Here is a 17,590-nt window from a genome sequence, read left to right as displayed (position 1 = left end):
AAACATAAACCCTCATTTCCATGGTTGAAAATAACAATGAAATAAATGTTATAAAAAAATGTTATAAAACTAAAAAAAACTAAATGAGATGTGGTGAAAAACTATTTCAAACCTTCACCTGTAGTAAAGTCACTATCTTGCGTCCTCTAGTGGCTCATTACTGTAACAAGAAAGAGGCAAGTTTGTCCCCTGCGAGGCGCTATTCTCAATACCCTTTCCTTCTGTGAGACTTGTTTAACTGTTGCTGTTTTTAAGTTTTAACTCCAGTGCCTTTGATTTGTCATCTTTTTAGGCGTCTTAGTTATATTCTGCGTGTAAGTAGCATGCTGTTCACGTCCACCGGTTCGAGGGGATTGTGTAAATACAGCTTAAAATGATCATGTCCTGTAGATCAGACGCTGCTGTCATTCATTCAGATTAAAGCGTAGTAATCATGACCTTCGCCCGATTATTATTGCTCTTCACATATCATCTTTGCCTTTAAAACCTTTTGCTTCTTTCTCATGATGTAAGACAGGAAGTGCTGATGCTGCCGTTTAAAAGTTGGGGGGTGAAAATAGGCTTCCATGGGAAATGACAGTTGCTCTATAAAAATCACCACAGTAACCGTAGTTTCCGAGATATAAATGCGAAAAGTTTGTTTCTTAATGGAAACAGATTTAGAGAAATTTAGCATAAACATCACTTGCTCACCAATGGGTTCTCCGCAGTGAATGAGTGATGTCAGAATGAGTCCAAACAGCTGAATAAAATCCAGTGCAGTCCATCAACTAAAAAAGCTGCATGCCTGTAAAAAACAAATCCATCTTTAAGAAATGTTAATTTTAATTAAATGTAACTGTTCCTCTAATTTTATTATTATTTTTTTATTATTATTATTGTGAAATAAGTGGTGACATTAACCAGTATATCTGACTGAACTTGGTGTACTCATATAATCACAGACTATTGGTCCCCAATTTGTAATATTAACTTTTATCCTCTGACATGACCAGCGGTGGAAGTTGTAATTTCCTTGGCGACACATTTAACCGTACAACTTCCATGCTGTGTCTTATAGATAAAGCACCCCTGTCCAAGAGCTTACTGCTGCTTCCTACAGTCCTCACTGTGCTGCTGACTGTGTTTCTGCCTCAGTACCAGGATCTGCTCATACACAACCTCCAGGTTGTCAGGCAGGGCAAGCAGGTGAGATATTACAGCAGTTCACCCGAAGAATTCAATGCACAATATCAGATGTATACATTTAACACTGTGTACTGATTTAGAATGTTTGCCCTATTATTAAATAACTTTAATTGCTATAATTAGAAATAATAATAAAATATTCATAATGCATGTTTTCTTGTAGTATAATGATAATTGATTTTATCAACTGTGGCAAAAACTTGAAATCAAACAATACAATTTTTTTTTCTTCTGTATATTGGTGATTATATGCATAAAAATCATCAGATTGGTCATAAAAGAGCATTATCAGTCATTCTCTAGCACAAGCATCTGGACAAATTTCACATATAACCAATCACTTTATTGGATTATTATTGTGTGTAGTCTATGAATATTTTTTTAACTAATAGCATTATTTGAAATATTTCTAAACACATTATTATTCTGTGTGTGTTCCATGGCTCTCTTGTAGTTCTGGAGGCTGCTGAGTGGACCTGAAAGACACTTTCTGCAGTAGTTTGCTTATCTACAATTTTCAGATTTTTGAGGGAAGGTTTGGCAGCCACAAATTTGCTGTAAGTTTCAAGTGTGAATAGCAGCACTTATGTGTGTCTTCCTGTTGTTGTTTTTTTCCCACAGTGTTTTTGTTCAATATATATATATATATTACATTGCAAAATGTATTCTAGATGAGTGACCTTTTCAATGCACTGTGTTTATGAAGTACTAACACAACATGCTTCTGCTTATACCATAGACCAGTGGTTCTCAAATCCATTTCTCGTGTACCACCACTCTGTACATTTTGTGTGTATCTCTTATCACTTCAGACGTTTGTTCTATTCGACAGTAAATGCTCTGTGAAGTTGACATCACAGGATATTCCACCATGATTCCAGTTCAAAGGGAGCATATATGTTCCATTCAAAGGGCATTCAAGTGCCCATGATGTGAATTTAAATTGTATTTATTTATAGAAGTATATTATGTCACACTTTACACTTCTCTAGTAAGTTTCCTCTGTGTGTGGAGACGCTGCAGGCAGTGGAGTTGTGCAAGCCCGTGAATGAATGTTCCGAACTGAAGTAAACTTCAACTGATTCCCTGTGCTCAGGGAGTAGGGAGCAGTGAACACTGTGTAGGGACCATGTCAATCAGAACACAGTTCATGCATGGAGCTCACTTCTAACGAGCTTGTTATCTTAATCAGGTGTGTTAAATAAGAGAGATGTGCAAAATATGCAGAGCAGTGGTAATAAATCATTAAATAATAATAAATAAATAAAAAAAAGATATAATTTCAGAATAAATTTGATATTCCAAAACACCAATATAGTGCTGCACACACCAACCAGTTTAAGATAAGGTGCATGAAGGTCACATGGAAATTTGGAACGCCTTTATCTTATCTGGCAATCAGTTGACTCAATTTTAAAGCTGTTTAAGGGCGTGAGGTGTAGCTCTTCAGCCTAGTATTTATGATGTGTATCCTGTTGAAATGCTATAAACAAAAATGATTTTTTCAATGAAATCGAAAGCCATTCCATGTTACCAAACATTTCCTTTCATATGCCTGCCTACTCTACATTCACATGCTGATGATTTGTTTTTGTTAAAAATGCCATGATGTAATATATATATATATATATATATATATATATATATATATATATATATATATATATATAATACAACTCTCTCTCTCTCTCTCTCTCTCTCTCTCTCTCTCTCCCTCTCTCTCTCTCCCTCTCTCTCTATATATATATATATATATATATATATATATTTATATATATATAAACATTGTCATATTTTTGATTATGATGTTTAGTCCTTCCTCTTTGGAGAATGGATTCTCTCTGCTTTTGTGGACTTGCTGCTGACAGAAGCTCTTTGCTTCATGTTTGAACTTAAAGTGGATGTTCTTCCAGCTGGACTGTGAGTTTCTATACCATTTTCATGGCAGTTCTTTACAAACCGTTAGATGTTTTCAACAGTTTAGAAACATGCATTTACTGTATGCTGCAAGCACGGAATGTATTACTGTTAATTCCTGCAACAGCAATTCCTGTATGTGAAAGTGCACCTCTTGTGTTTCCTGTGGAGCACACAACTTCCCCTTTTGACATTGTCTTTTATATTAACGTCCTTGTCTCATTGTATTGTTGTGAAAGTATTCTTTACTAACATTATAACAACATTTCACCAATATATGAAAGCAATATGTGTTGAAATGGCAAGGTCTTATGAAAGTAAAGTACTCTCTAATTTAAAGTTATTTCCTTTGAACTACTAGCTTTCAGAGTCTTCTTAATAAGAGACTGCCATTGATGGTTTCCTTTTTTGATAAAAGAAAAATCGATTTGCCTTCTTGATAATCTTGGCCTCTATCTAAGACCCCATGCACCAGTCACTCAAAAAAAAAAAAAAAAAAAAAAAAAAAATTTTTAAACTTTGATAAAATCCACAATGTGAACAAAGTGTAATCATCTCTTGACGTGACTCTTGATATCTTGGTTGGTTCATCCACACTCACTTTTTTCACAATCAAATCAGCTGATTGATAGTTCAACTGCTTTATTCGCAATTTTCAAACCTTAAGAATGATTGATTTATTTATGTGTGAACCATTAACTGTTCTTTATCAAAGGGATAGTTCACCTAAAAATGAAACCATACTCAACCTCATGTCATTCCAATCCTTTATGACTTTCCATCTTTTGTGAAACACAAAATAAGATATTTTGAAGAATATTGGAAAACCAAACCACTTTGGTGACCTTTGTTTCAAAAAACACCTAAAAACACAGTCTGGTGAGACACTTCTCAAAATATATTATTATATGTTTCATGAAAAAAAAAAACTCTACAGTTTTAGAATGAGTTAGTAAATATTGGCAGAATATATATTTTTGGTGAACTAGCCTATCCTGTTAACAGTTACATTTTTTAATGAGAAATGATAAACAGTTACTTAATGAATTATAGTCTTTTTGCATCAAGTATTTTTTCTTTCTTCACTTTGATGCCAGTGCTTGGCAAGCGTCCATCTGTTTAATGAAGTGTGTGCTGTTTAAAATCAGGAGAGACAAGTTGTCTTTGACATTTTAGGCCACTTGTGGTATTAATTAGCATTGTATTTGGCTTTTAAGTCTCAGTTGTGGCCCCACATACATTTTTCATCACCTTATGTTGGCGTTTACTGATGATTGTTTTACAGAGCTTCTCTAATAGTGTTCATTGTTATTCTGGTGTTGCGGCGTGTGCCGTGCTCTTCACCTATGCCTGAACTTTCAGGCGAGATTCTCCCAGCACTGGAGAAGTGGGTGCCAACCTGCCACTTCATCATTCTCATCAGCTTCTGCTTGTAGCCTTTGCATGCAAAAAAGTAAACAAAGGGATCCAGGCATGAATTTAAGTTCATAAGACACACCGTGATATGCAGGGATATCTGAAAGGACTGTAGCTCCTTGCAGTCTGGAGCATAGAAAAGTTTTCGGATCATGTATTGCAAAAGGTCTATATGGTATGGGCTAAAACACACCACAAACACAAAAACCACTCCTGCGATCACTCCTCTTGCTTTTTTGGTCCTTCCAGAACGTTCTGTCAGTCGGTTGGACTTTGCTGCGAGACGTAGTTTACGGGTCAGTATGGAATAGCAGGCGATGATTGTCACCACTGGGACTCCAAAGCCTAAAACTACCCCCACGATCAGCATGTAGGGCAGCCCTTTGAAAAGACCCTCGAAATTGGGGTATTCCATACAGGTGATGCTGTTGTCATGCTCCGTTTTGGTCAAGTTAATGGTCAGGAGAGGCAACGTCTGGGCAAACACCAGCAGCCATATGGCCAGACACACTAATCGCACATTTTTCACCTTTCTCAATTTCACCAGATTCTGAGGAAACACCAGCGCCACAAAACGATCGACTGCTAGACAGGTCATGAAGTTTACTCCAGCGTAGCAGTTCAAATAGAAGAGCAGTGTTATGGCTTTACATAGTCCTTCCCCCAGGGGCCAGTGGAAGCCAAGGCCGTAGTAAACAGCTCGGAGGGGAAGCGACAGGCAGAACAGGATATCAGACACAGCCAGGTTGGCGGAATAAAGCGTGATGGAATTGATTTTGGTGATATTGGAGAAGATCACATGAAGAGCCAGGGCATTGGCTAAAAGTCCCACTGGACATATGATGGAATAGGCCAGAGGTATGAGAACTCGGGCCACTGCACGATGGTCATATAAGTTGGTGCAGTTGTTTTCTGAGCTCATCATAGTTATACACAGGAGAAGTCACTGCAAAGAGAGTCAAATGGTATAATAGAAACCACTGTTAAAAAGTTTGAGTTTAGGTTATGCATTTATTTGATCAAAAATACAGTAAAAACGGCAGTACTGAGAAGTATTATAACAATTTACAATAACTGTTTTTAATTTAATATATTTTAAAATGCAATTAATAGCAAAGGTGTCAGTACTCCTGTCTTCAGTGTCAGTTAATATTTAATATCTTCAGTTAATATTTATTAATATCTGTTAAATATTTTTGTGCAAACCTTTTTTAGGATCTAAATTTATTTATTTGAAATATAAATCTTTTTGTCGCATAACTTGATAAGTACTATTATAAAATGACAGTGTCTGTACTTCAATTTCATTTGTCCTTAATAAGAGTATTAATTCATAGAAATTTTTTTACCGACCTTGTGTCTTTGAATGATAGTGTACATTTTACTATGAATAGTAATTCTGTTCTTGTTGTTGTTTGTAGTATGTGTAGACTGACTTCTGCTGGTTTTAAGCTATTTCCTTTTTTTTTCATTGTTTCTCTCTTTGTTTCTGTTGTGAATATGTTTCTGCTTTGGTTAAGAGGCATTTAAAATGTATTTTGAATGAAAACTGCTTTATATGTTATGACCACCTTAAATTAGCATTTTAAACATATTTTGTGATTATTTATTTATGTATTTATTCAATTTCATGTCAGAAAAAGGACAAATGCATACATATTCGAAATTAAATATAATCAGTAACACTTGTTAACATTAGTTAAGTACATTAGCTCTTATGAGCTAACAGTTAAGAACAGTAAATCACTAATTAATTTTTGTAAATGTTAATTTCAGTATTTACTAATACATTATTCAAATAAAAAGTTGTATCCGTTAACATTATTTAATGGACCTGAGCTAACATGAACTAACAATGAACAGTTGTATTTTTATTAATAGCTAATGTTTACAAAGATGAATAAATTCTGAAATGTATAGTTCATTGTTATTTAATTTTAGTTAATGCATTAACTAATGTAAAGGGTTACTGTATGTATATATATATATATATATATATATATATATATATATATATACATACATACATACATATATATATATATATATATATATATATATATATATACATACATACATACATACATACACACATACATATATATATATATATTATATATATATATATACATACATACATACATACTATGTATAGCTGTTCATAAGCCTTTAGGACTTTACAGAAATTTTTATATTTTGTTGAAGGCCATTGAGTAGTGAAGAAAACTTCACACATGGTCACCATAAAATTTGAATAAACCTTTACAGTTTTTCTTTTTTTTAATGTTTGGGATTAACTTCATACATTACATTTCCAAAACGTGTATATTTTAATTTCTTCTTCTCTTTTTATCAAAAATTAAATTAAATGAATGCACTTACCAGATAGCAGAGCAGATTTTCATTCAGGCATTGATGCTTCTCTAAATCTCTATATCTCACTTCAGCGGAAAAAAATGCAGCAAAAGTGAAAGTTCAGCACCTCTTCCTGCCTCTTTCTCACTGTCTCTGTTAGTCTCTTCCTCTCTTTCCTTTTATCTCTCTCTCTTTCTAGCTGCGTGGTGAGTCTGCTTAAAGAGAGACTTTGCCTAAAAATGTATATTCTGTCAGCATTTACAACAGGGAGTTTCCAAACCTGTATAAATTAATTTCTTCTGTTGAGCACAAACAAATATATTTTGAAGACTGTTGGTAACCAAACAGTTACTGGTAGCCATTAACTTCCACAGTATAGAAGAAATATGGAAGAAAGTCAATGGCTACCAGCAACTGTTTGTTTACCAACATTCTTCAAAATATCTTATTTTATGTTCAGCAGTAGAAAGAAATTCATGCAGGTTTGAAACAACATGAAGGTGAGGATATTTTCTGGGTGAACTATCTCTTTAACTCTATGGGGAATTGAAATGATCTTGTGGCTTTCACTGAGACATCTAGTCATATTGATGTCTGATGTAACAGTTACCTTTGATCTGTGCTGAATCCACGTTTAGAAACATGTTTAGATTCCTACATCACAAAAAATTACATTAAAACGAAGTAAGGTAATTATTACACAAGTCTAATCTTTTTATTTTTTTAAATCAAGGAAACAAAAGAATTGAAATACTAGTTTGCATAAACTGTTACCCCATTTGTCATTTCAGCACTTCTTAAATGGTTGATAGACCATATTCTGAATTTTGTAATGATTGTTGTGTCATTGTAATATGTTGTACTCAGAATTTGAAGTTCATGTTGTTGGCTTATCTGCTTTCCTTCATCTTGCATAAAAACTGCTTACCAGAGAGCTTGCTGTCTTAACACCTTTGTCAATCGGTACATTCTGAAACAGATCAATTTTGCAATGCAATGAAAATCCTACAGTACTACTTATGACCTCTTTTATTTCCACTGTCTCTTTAATGATTATACAACATGACATATTCATTTCAGAGTCACTTAATTTAAACATACGAATCCAAAATGGATACAAGGTGTATATTTCTAAGAGCTTGGCACATGTGTTTTAAACTAGACTTGTCATTGATGATTTTCACATTTGCACATTTCTGTACTTTATTGTCATCTGAGGTTGAGGATTCACTTGACTTTTCCTTCGGTTTCTGACTCTTTTCATGTTCTCTCACTTTCTCAGACTAGGCCATCCCACGTGTTCAGGTCACTCAGCTGCTTGGCCACATTTCAGTCACAAACAAGTCTCTGACGTACATTGTGGGCGCACAGGTGAGCTCAGACTACCTTCACAAATCATCTTCAAATTAGTTTTCTGTAGCTTTCAAAAAGATTTCCCATTCTGCTAGTTTATCACCGAAACTTCACACAAAATTAAAAGCCATTGCTGTGTGACATCTGGCAAGTGACATTTACGCTCTTTTGACAAAGAAGTGAAGACAAAACTTGAAGATCAAACGGCTAATAAGGCGCAGGGTTTTTTTAGAAACCACAGATAAAATGTTTGTAGTATAACAGAGACAAGACATGAGAAACTCTGTAGTACCTGAGAACCTATTCATTGTAGACTTTGCTCTGGCTGTTCTGCGATATCAGCGATAACAGATGAAGTTGCACACCCACTCACTAGAAAAAAACACAAGGGTAGATAACTTAACTATACTTTTTTCAGTCATGCATTTACAAACACGGCTTTAACATAACCACTTAAACTAACCAGTGTAAATCTCTTAATATTAAATAATTCATTAAGTTTTATTAAGTTAATGTTCACATTTTTTTTGTTCCATTCTTGCATTAAATAAGATTTTTTTTTTTAAACACTTGTTTATGGATGATTGTAAATTAGTGCTGCTGGTTTGTAATGCTTCAGAGATATTTTGTGGATGTGAAAGGGCTTTCTTCACATTATTCTGAATTTCTTCTATTGTCTGTTGTTCTGTTACCTTGTCATCAGCTCCTGACTTCAAATGCCTACATGTGGGTGGTTGTGTGTAGTGGACTAGTAAGTATAAGATGGCTCAGTTAAAATTGCATTTCTGTGTTTACTTGTTTTCATCTGTAATGGTCTTTAGTAAGTATGATTAGATGTGTATGGTGAATTAGCCGAGATAGCCGAGACTAGTTAGCTAACATTCACTTGGTTAAAGGGATAGTTCACTCAAAAATTCTCACGAGATTAACATACACTCACAATAGCTTAGGCAACATCTATGCCATCTGCTGGAACGCCACTCTCTCGTGTACGCATCTATGACAGTAAGCGGAAAAGTGGCAAAAGTTCACTTCAAGAATGATCAAAAAAGTGGCATAGATGAGTTTGAAGCTCAGTGTTTTAAGAAGAAAGTGTTGTGTTTTTTATTGTTGTTTTTTTTATGAATAATGAATTTTTTATTGGAGCAGAAAAATAAATGTTTCACTGAAAAAAGGACAATACACAATTTTACAGCCCAGGGTGAAGTCATTATGCACATTAACAACAATTTGGGACAAATCTAATGTAATTTAATGGAAAACTGTGTAAGTGGTTCTCTGAGGCCCGGCAGGACTTCTGACGCTGAATGAACATATCAGTTCCCTATCGATACTTCACTCGTACTGGGTGATGCTATGGGGAAAACTCCCTCCTACAGTTTCTCCCATTCATAGCAATACAAGTGAACAATCTTTGACACAATTTTCCAAAGTATTTCTTATTGAAACAGGGTCAGAAAACTTTTTTTTTTTTGGTTTCGATCCTGTCACAAAAACATACATGATTTGCTAATGCTAGTTGTGGTATTGGAAGGCAATTCTCATTTTAAAGAGCATTGGCTCTGTTAGCAAAATGAACCGCCAGTGTGTTTAGTCCATTTTCATGGATAAGGAAAATATTTATGTCAACTTTTAGAAGTACAGTTACATGTACAGTAGATGGCTTCAAAGCTTGTAGACACTGGCTAAAAGCAACAAAACTTTTGATTTGATGGTTTCTTTCAGCTGGCTCATTGTAGATATGTTATTGCTAAAAACTTGCATCCAGTGTAGACACAGTGTTGTTGTCATGTTTCTATGGTAACCTGTCCTGTTAAAATCACTCTGTTCCAGATCGCAGGCGTGCTGTATTATAGTAATAAGCTGGCAGTCCAGAAGTTCTTACGTGTGCCAGGATGTGGTTCGGTGCTCCTAGAGCCGGTCTTCTCCGATTCTGAGCCCACCGCAGAGGCCCCGCTGGGGATGGGCGCTACTTTGGACATCCAGAGACAGCAGAGGATGGATATGCTGACCAGCAACTGCTCCTGTCTCAGCTGGCACACCTCAGGAGAAATGCACAGCAACAACAGGCTCAGGTACTTCTACAGTATTTTTTATTATAGGGACAATCCCTCTTGAGCTACCAGGGGTGACTTACTTATAGCATTATGGTTATCAGTCCAAACTTTTAAACAATTTGGTTATTCTACACCCCCTTTACATGACAGTGAAGAACTAGTCTTGCCATGAATGGAATACAGCTTACTCCTTCCAAAGGTCAGCTGAACATCTCACTTACAGCCATAGTTTAGAACAGTTCTTCTTAAACTGTTTGACTCAAAGCCCCATTGTCCAACAACAATGAGGCAAGATTTTCCCCTCAGTATTATATATATAGTTGTTGAGGGGGAAAAATTAAAACAATTTGTATACAATTTTTTGTTTGTTTGTTTTTTAGCATTTTAATTAAGATTATTTTAATCCATTAATAATATTAATAATGGGAATATTAATTGTAATCATACAAAATATTAGAGTCATTTTAACTCATCCTGTGGCCCTATGGAAGTTTGCTGGGACCTGGCTGAGAACCTCTGGTTTAGAATATCTCAGCAGTGTATTACTGTCAGAATAAAAATCTCTTTTATTCACCAGCACTTGTTATTTGGTGTTGGGAGTGACTAAGTAAGTAGAGATGCTACTATCTCAACTACATCTTTCTGAAGTCTGACAGTAGTTAAAACCGTTTTTAGTGAATTGGTTCATCTAAATGAATAGACTCACAAAAATGATGATTCACTGAATCAAATTCCTTTTCTATGTCCGGTGTGTTTGGCTTATGTAAATTACTATTTGTAAAATGTGTGTTATAATTTGGTTTATAAGTGTTTTTCTTGTATTTTATATAAGTTTACCTGTTCAGATTGACCTTTTTAGACCTGTTCGGTGCAATTAGATTATTGGTATTTTAAATATTCTGTATGGGTTAGAAGTTGTTTTCATTTCAAAATTTTATTTTCTTGAGAAGGGTATATTCACACAGTGTTGGACCATAAACCATGCCGTTAGTGAGAAAATCAGTGATGGAGGTCAGTTTACATTTCCTGAGTTTTCCATATCAGAGGTAAAGACATCAAAATGCAATGAGTGAACTAGCTCCATTTCTGTATTTCTGTTATTCAGATTATATATATATATGTTAAGCGATATGTCCTGTTTTTCTTTTTTTCCTTTTAGTCTCTCATAATGTTTATGTACAAGAGGAAGTTAATGGTTTCCTGTACAAAAACACAGAAAGCCACATGTTTTCCTGATAATAGCACAGATAATTTCATATTTGATGAACATGAAACTGAAAATTAGAAAAGCTGTTGTTTTCTAGAAATTATATGGATAATTAGCATAGAACATTCTTGTTACCTTTTAGTAAATTTCAATCTTCAATCACACTTCAATCTTGTGTCAAAGTTCTGATACTAGGGGTCACTCTTGGGAGCCCAGAAACCTCTGACATCATTGAGAAATTTGCATAGCTGGCCACACCCCGGTCATCCAGGTATAAACAGGCCAGCGTGGCATTTGCTCACTTGTTCTGTTTTTCGGAGCCAAATCCAGCATCTCTCTGTGAGAAGCAGCATTTCATTCACCTCTTTATTTCCTCGTTGTTGGATCTATGGTACAGGTCTAGGTCCCTTCCCCACACTAAGCTAAGTCTTGTGAGAGTACCCCTGGAAGCTTCAACGGCGATCTTTAAGAGCAAATTTCCTCCTGGAAGACTAAATTCTCTAAAAAAAAGCTTCACAGGTGGAATCTTGTGTTTACATCATGCCTTTCCATCGGTGCCCTTCTGGTTGTGGTTTCTACATCTCTCCCAGTGACCGGCACGATTGCTGCTTCCCACCGTGTTCATGCTGAAGCAGCCCTTGTGGATGGCTTGTGTTCCGCTTGCAAAGACATGGCCATAAGTTACCCCGACTGCTTCCTGTTCAGGCCCCTCTGTGAATCCCTGTGGAACTTTCGTTCTTATTTACTCTCACACTGTCCTCTGGTTGAGATTGCGGATGAGTTTAATTTCTCATTCAGGTGTTGTGGAGAGGATGACCTGTCGATCGCAGCATCAGAGGGCGGGCTAGAACCATCAGAATCTGATGACTCAACTGAACTGGCTCCCTCGCCGTCTTCTTGGTCAAGAGACTGTATACCAGCTCCTTTGTCCTCACCACCCTCTACGGGGGTCCAGCAAGGGAGTATACGGAGGTCCCCCAGGTAGAGATAGTCATTGCGGTGCACCTTTGCTGCCAGCGGGGCTATCCAAGGCTTCCATCCAGGGCCTGTACGTTTTTTCATCCCCTATGGTGAAGGATTATGCGGCCTCTAGACAAGCTGCGTCCAAGACATTAAAAGAACTGCATGAGGATTGTCCCAACCCACCCTCAGCGCTCGACTATGCTTTCTGGACTATGAAGGTCACGGCACAGGCTCTGGGGAGGGCGATGTCCATATGGCAGACATTCACCAAATGGTCATTATAAGAGTTATTTCCTTCTTTCAAGGGTCACACTCACACACTTTGCATTTCTGGCCTTCCCATATGCGCCAGCCAGAAGTAGCCCTCCGGGATGCGATGGCTAGGTGCTGAGATTACGCATGAGATCCTGCTCGGACGCAGGCTCTCTGCCTCCTCATGCTCTGATGCAACAGGTCAGTCATTGAGCCAGCATGATGCATGTCGGGCATGCACTTTGCGTCCTGAAGGATGATATGCCCTCTCCCATTATGCCTTTTGCTCCGCAAAGCCACAGGAACCCCGCCCCTGGTACGTCAAACATAGTTCCACTGAGACCATTGGCAAGGTGTCTGGATGCTTGGTTGAAGCTCCCCAGTCCTTCTCAGTGACTTCTCACAACTGTATGGCTCAGTTATGCGATTCATTTCACCAGGCATCTGCCGAAGTTCAGTGGCATTCTGTTTACCTCAGTTTGAGACAAGAATGCTGCTGTTCTTCAAGTGGAAGGTGCCACCATTCTGGCAAAGGATGCAATAGAATATAGATAAAATATCAAATGTTGAAAGTGAGACATTTTGAAATGTCATGCCAAATATTGGCTCATTTTGGATTTCATTAGAGCTACACATTCCAAAAAAGTTGGAACAGGTAGCAATAAGAGATGAGATGTACATATAAGGAACAGCTGGAGGACCAATTGTGCAACTTATTAGGTCAATTGGCAACATGATTGGGTATAAAAAGAGCATCTCAGAGTGGCAGTGTCTCTCAGAAGTCAAGATGGGCAGAGGATCACCAATTCCCCCAATGCTGTGGCGAAAAATAGTGGAGCAATATCAGAAAGGAGTTTTCTCAGAGAAAAATTGCAAAGAGTTTGAAGTTATCATCATCTACAGTGCATAATATCATCCAAAAATTCTGAGAATCTGGAACAATCTCTGTGTGTAAGGGTCAAGGCCGGAAAACCATACTGGATGCCCGTGATCTTCGGGCCCTTAGACGGCACTGCATTACATACAGGAATGCTACTGTAATGGAAATCACAATATGGGCTCAGGAATACTTCCAGAAAACATTGTTGGTGAACACAATCCACCGTGCCATTCGCTTTTGCTGGCTAAAACTCTATAGGTCAAAAAAGAAGCCATATCTAAACATGACCCAGAAGTGCAGGCATTTTCTCTGGGCCAAGGCTCATTTAAAATGGACTGTGGCAAAGTGGAAAACTGTTCTGTGGTCAGACGAATCAAAATATGAAGTTCTTTTTGGAAAACTGGGACGCCATGTCATCCGGACTAAAGAGGACAAGGACAACCCAAGTTGTTATCAGCGCTCAGTTCAGAAGGCTGCATCTCTGATGGTATGGGGTTGCATGAGTGTGTGTGGCATTGGCAGCTTACACATCTGGAAAGGCACCATCAATGCTGAAAGGTATATTCAAGTTCTAGAACAACATATGCTCCCATCCAGACGTTGTCTCTTTCAGGGAAGACCTTGCATTTTCCAACATGACAAATGTCAGACCACATACTGCATCAATTACAACATCGTGGCTGTGTAGAAGAAGGATCCGGGTACTGAAATGGCCAGCCTGCAGTCCAGATCTTTCAACCAAAGAAAACATTTGGCGCATCATACTGTAAAGAGAAAGATGCAACAAAGAAGGCCTAAGACAATTGAGCAACTAGAAGCCTGTATTAGACAAGAATGGGACAACATTCCTATTCCTAAACTTGAGCAACTTGTCTCCTCAGTCCCCAGATGTTTGCAGACTGTTATAAAAAGAAGAGGGGATGCCACACAGTGGTAAACATGGCCTTGTCCCAACTTTTTTGAGATGTGTTGATGCCAAGAAATTTAAAATCAACTTATTTTTTCCCTTACAATGATACATTTTCTCAGTTTAAACATTTGATATGTCATCTATGTTGTATTCTGAATAAAATATTGAAATTTGAAACTTCCACATCATTGCATTCTGTTTTTATTCACAATTTGTACAGTGTCCCAACTTTTTTGGAATCGAGTTTGTATGTTCAAAAGAAAATATTGGTCTGCCAGACTAGCAATGGAGGACCAAAATTAGGAGAATATTAAATATATTTATTTGTGTTTCAAAAATTAGCAGAGTTTGTATGGGTCTGGAACAACATGGGGGAGAGTAAATAATGACCATTTTCATTTTTTGGTGAACTAACCCTTTAAAGAGCAGCCCTCCACGTACATGAAAATTTGTGAGGTATGTGAATGTCATGTCTGTTTTAATGTTTCAGTAAACAATTCGCTTTCTGAAAGCAATATATTTATTCAAACAATATCACATGCCCTCACACTAGTGCTGCCATTATAGCATTCTGGAGCGCTGTGGTAGACAGAGACATTAAACAACCACACAAAGTGTTGAAATTATAAAACAGACTATTTACCTATCCATACGGATGTGAATACACCTCTACCTGAAAATGGATAGTTTAATTAAATGTTTTCTTTTTTCAAATGTTTTTCTCTTTTTAGGCCACTGATGAAGAGCAGGCGGTGACTGGGATGAATGCTGGTCAAAGAAGAGAATGTCCTTTCCCCTAAACTGATGCAGCAGTAGTTTTAAAGGAGGATGCGTCCCTGGATGATGTAGAAGATGTCACATGCTGTGCTGATGGGGCTTCTTCATGACTACATCAGTTATGCTAAAGAGGTCATGAAAATTGACAGTGATGCATGATCTGTATTCATGGACTAGGACACAAACTGTAAGTGTATAATTTGTAAAAACAAAATGTTAAATGCTTGTTCTGTGTTGTTTAGTAGAAATGGAGTTTACACTGTCATTCATACACATTCTCACATTCTTTCACACACACACATGCGTCTGTTAAATGTTATAATATCAGTGTTAATGTTGTGGTTTATGTGTGTACTGTCATGCCAGAATAGTTTGTAAAGAACATAAATAATTGTACAATTATTGTATAATAGTGTTTTTGTATATTTTTATACAATATAAAAAAAATTACCAAAAAAGTCAAATTTGATCTTAAAAGTTATATTCAACAAATGTTCAATGCTTTATTTATCAACTTTGTAGCTGTTAATGCCATACAACACAGTTCACCAGCTGTGGTGTTTAGTGTAGGGACACATACTGTAAGAACTTCGACACAACGTTAAAGTGAACTGAAAGGTTACATCTCTGTTACGTATGTATATCTCTTTCCCTGATGGAGGGGACAGAGACATTGTGTCTCGTATGCCACCACTCTGAACTGCCTCTGAGTAAGTTGAGAGGCATCTCGACTCCTCAGAACAAGAACTACACTGGCCTATTTATGTCCGGGGCGTGGCCAGCTATGCAAATTTTGTTCACCGATTTCATTGGCTTTTTCTCAATGAAATCAGAGGTGTCTGGGCTCCCAAGAGCAACCCATAGTGTCAGAACTTTGACATAATGTCTCTGTTCCCTCCATCAGGGAATGAGGGTTACCATATGTAACCGAGATGTTTTCTCTCAGAAAATGAATCAGGCCTAGTGTATGGTAGCACTGTAATTGATAAACCTGTAGTAGTACATATTCATAGTATTATGAATATGTAGTTGGGATAATGCTTAGAGGTTTAAACAAATTACAGTAGTCTTCCTTATTTCATATCAGATTATATGTAATGAATGAGAAAAATGTAGGGTGGGTTCATTGTCATTTTGCTAATTGCTGCAGTCTGATGTGAGTGCCAGGTTGCTGGAAGGGAGGGATTATTAACCCGCCCTCACACCGATGCAGAAAGGATGTCATAAGAGATGTTGTTCCGAGGGGAGGGGATGTTTTTGATTAAAGTATATGAGGATGCATGAATTATAATAACAATAATGATATGCACACATGATTTATAATAAACAATAGCAATATTCCATAAAAATAGCAATCGTCCATTTTTATTCCATAGTGACTTTAATAAGAATTCTTGTCATTAATTCAGCAGACAGGTCTCCTGAATTGACACCAATTCTTCCCCACTCTAAGGCACAGAGGCCAGAATCATGAGGGCACCATGAGGGTCCCCAGCAACAACAGCCCTACAGTACTGTATATGCACCCGCCGGATAACACAGCTGTGGCTGAGGAGCAGGTTAGATTATATGCCAATCACCCAAGCAGTTCACCCAAAATTGGAAATTTGCTGAAAGTGTACTTTCAAAGGTTTAAAGTTAATTTCACAATATGTTAAGTGATGGACTGGAGTCGTGTGGATTACTTCTGAATTATCGCAATGTTTTTATCAGCTGTTTGGACCCTCATTCTGATGGCACCCATTCACTCAAGTTATATAGTGCTAAACTTCCCTGAATCTGTTCCGATTAAGAAACAAAATCCTCTACATCTTCAATGGCCTGAGCAAGTTTTAGGCAAAATTTATTTTTGTGTGAACAATTCCTTTTCCAATTTCACCTTCTATCAGGAAGTTTTGTTTAGTGTCATGTGTTGCTAGATTTAACTTTTTTTTTTTTTTGTTCGTTTGTTTTTTTGCCAGATACTAACTTTTTAATAATACAATGCTTTTTTTTTTTTTTTTTGTGCAACCCTCTCTGGTCCACAGGAAAGAGCCAAAATAATGGACACTAACATATTGTGTCTCAGGGCTTGTGCTATTTAGCATCATCCTTAAATCTACATCTTCTAATAATAACAAATTCTATAATATATTGATAAATTATTAAACCGTGTGTTGTTTTGCTATAAATAAACTGAATGTAAGTCTTAATGAAATAGTTCATCCCAAAATGTACTAGTACTCATGTCGTTCCAAAGCTGTGTGATTTTTTGGTCTTCAACAGGGTGTCACACACTTCACGAACTGAGAACAACTCTGTCACCCAACATATCT

At 36.8% G+C, this 17,590-nt stretch overlaps 1 protein-coding gene and 1 pseudogene across 1 annotated transcript; one reads left to right on the top strand and one right to left on the bottom strand.

The window, feature by feature from the left end:
- The first annotated feature begins 229 nt into the window (after positions 1-229).
- LOC109080711 lies at positions 230-17,247 on the top strand (annotated as a pseudogene).
- LOC109080713 (G-protein coupled receptor 183-B-like) lies at positions 3,731-7,119 on the bottom strand. The gene is made up of 2 exons (XM_019095737.2): positions 6,904-7,119; positions 3,731-5,467 (listed from the first exon to the last, which is right to left on the bottom strand). The coding sequence occupies exon 2, from the start codon at positions 5,444-5,446 to the stop codon at positions 4,385-4,387; it is 1,062 nt and encodes a 353-aa protein (XP_018951282.1). The 5' UTR covers positions 5,447-5,467; positions 6,904-7,119; the 3' UTR covers positions 3,731-4,384.
- Positions 17,248-17,590: the final 343 nt, after the last annotated feature.

This window comes from Cyprinus carpio, chromosome A1 (assembly GCF_018340385.1).
Source record: "Cyprinus carpio isolate SPL01 chromosome A1, ASM1834038v1, whole genome shotgun sequence".
NCBI lineage: Eukaryota > Metazoa > Chordata > Actinopteri > Cypriniformes > Cyprinidae > Cyprinus > Cyprinus carpio.
This window is presented reverse-complemented; position numbering and strand designations above follow the sequence as displayed.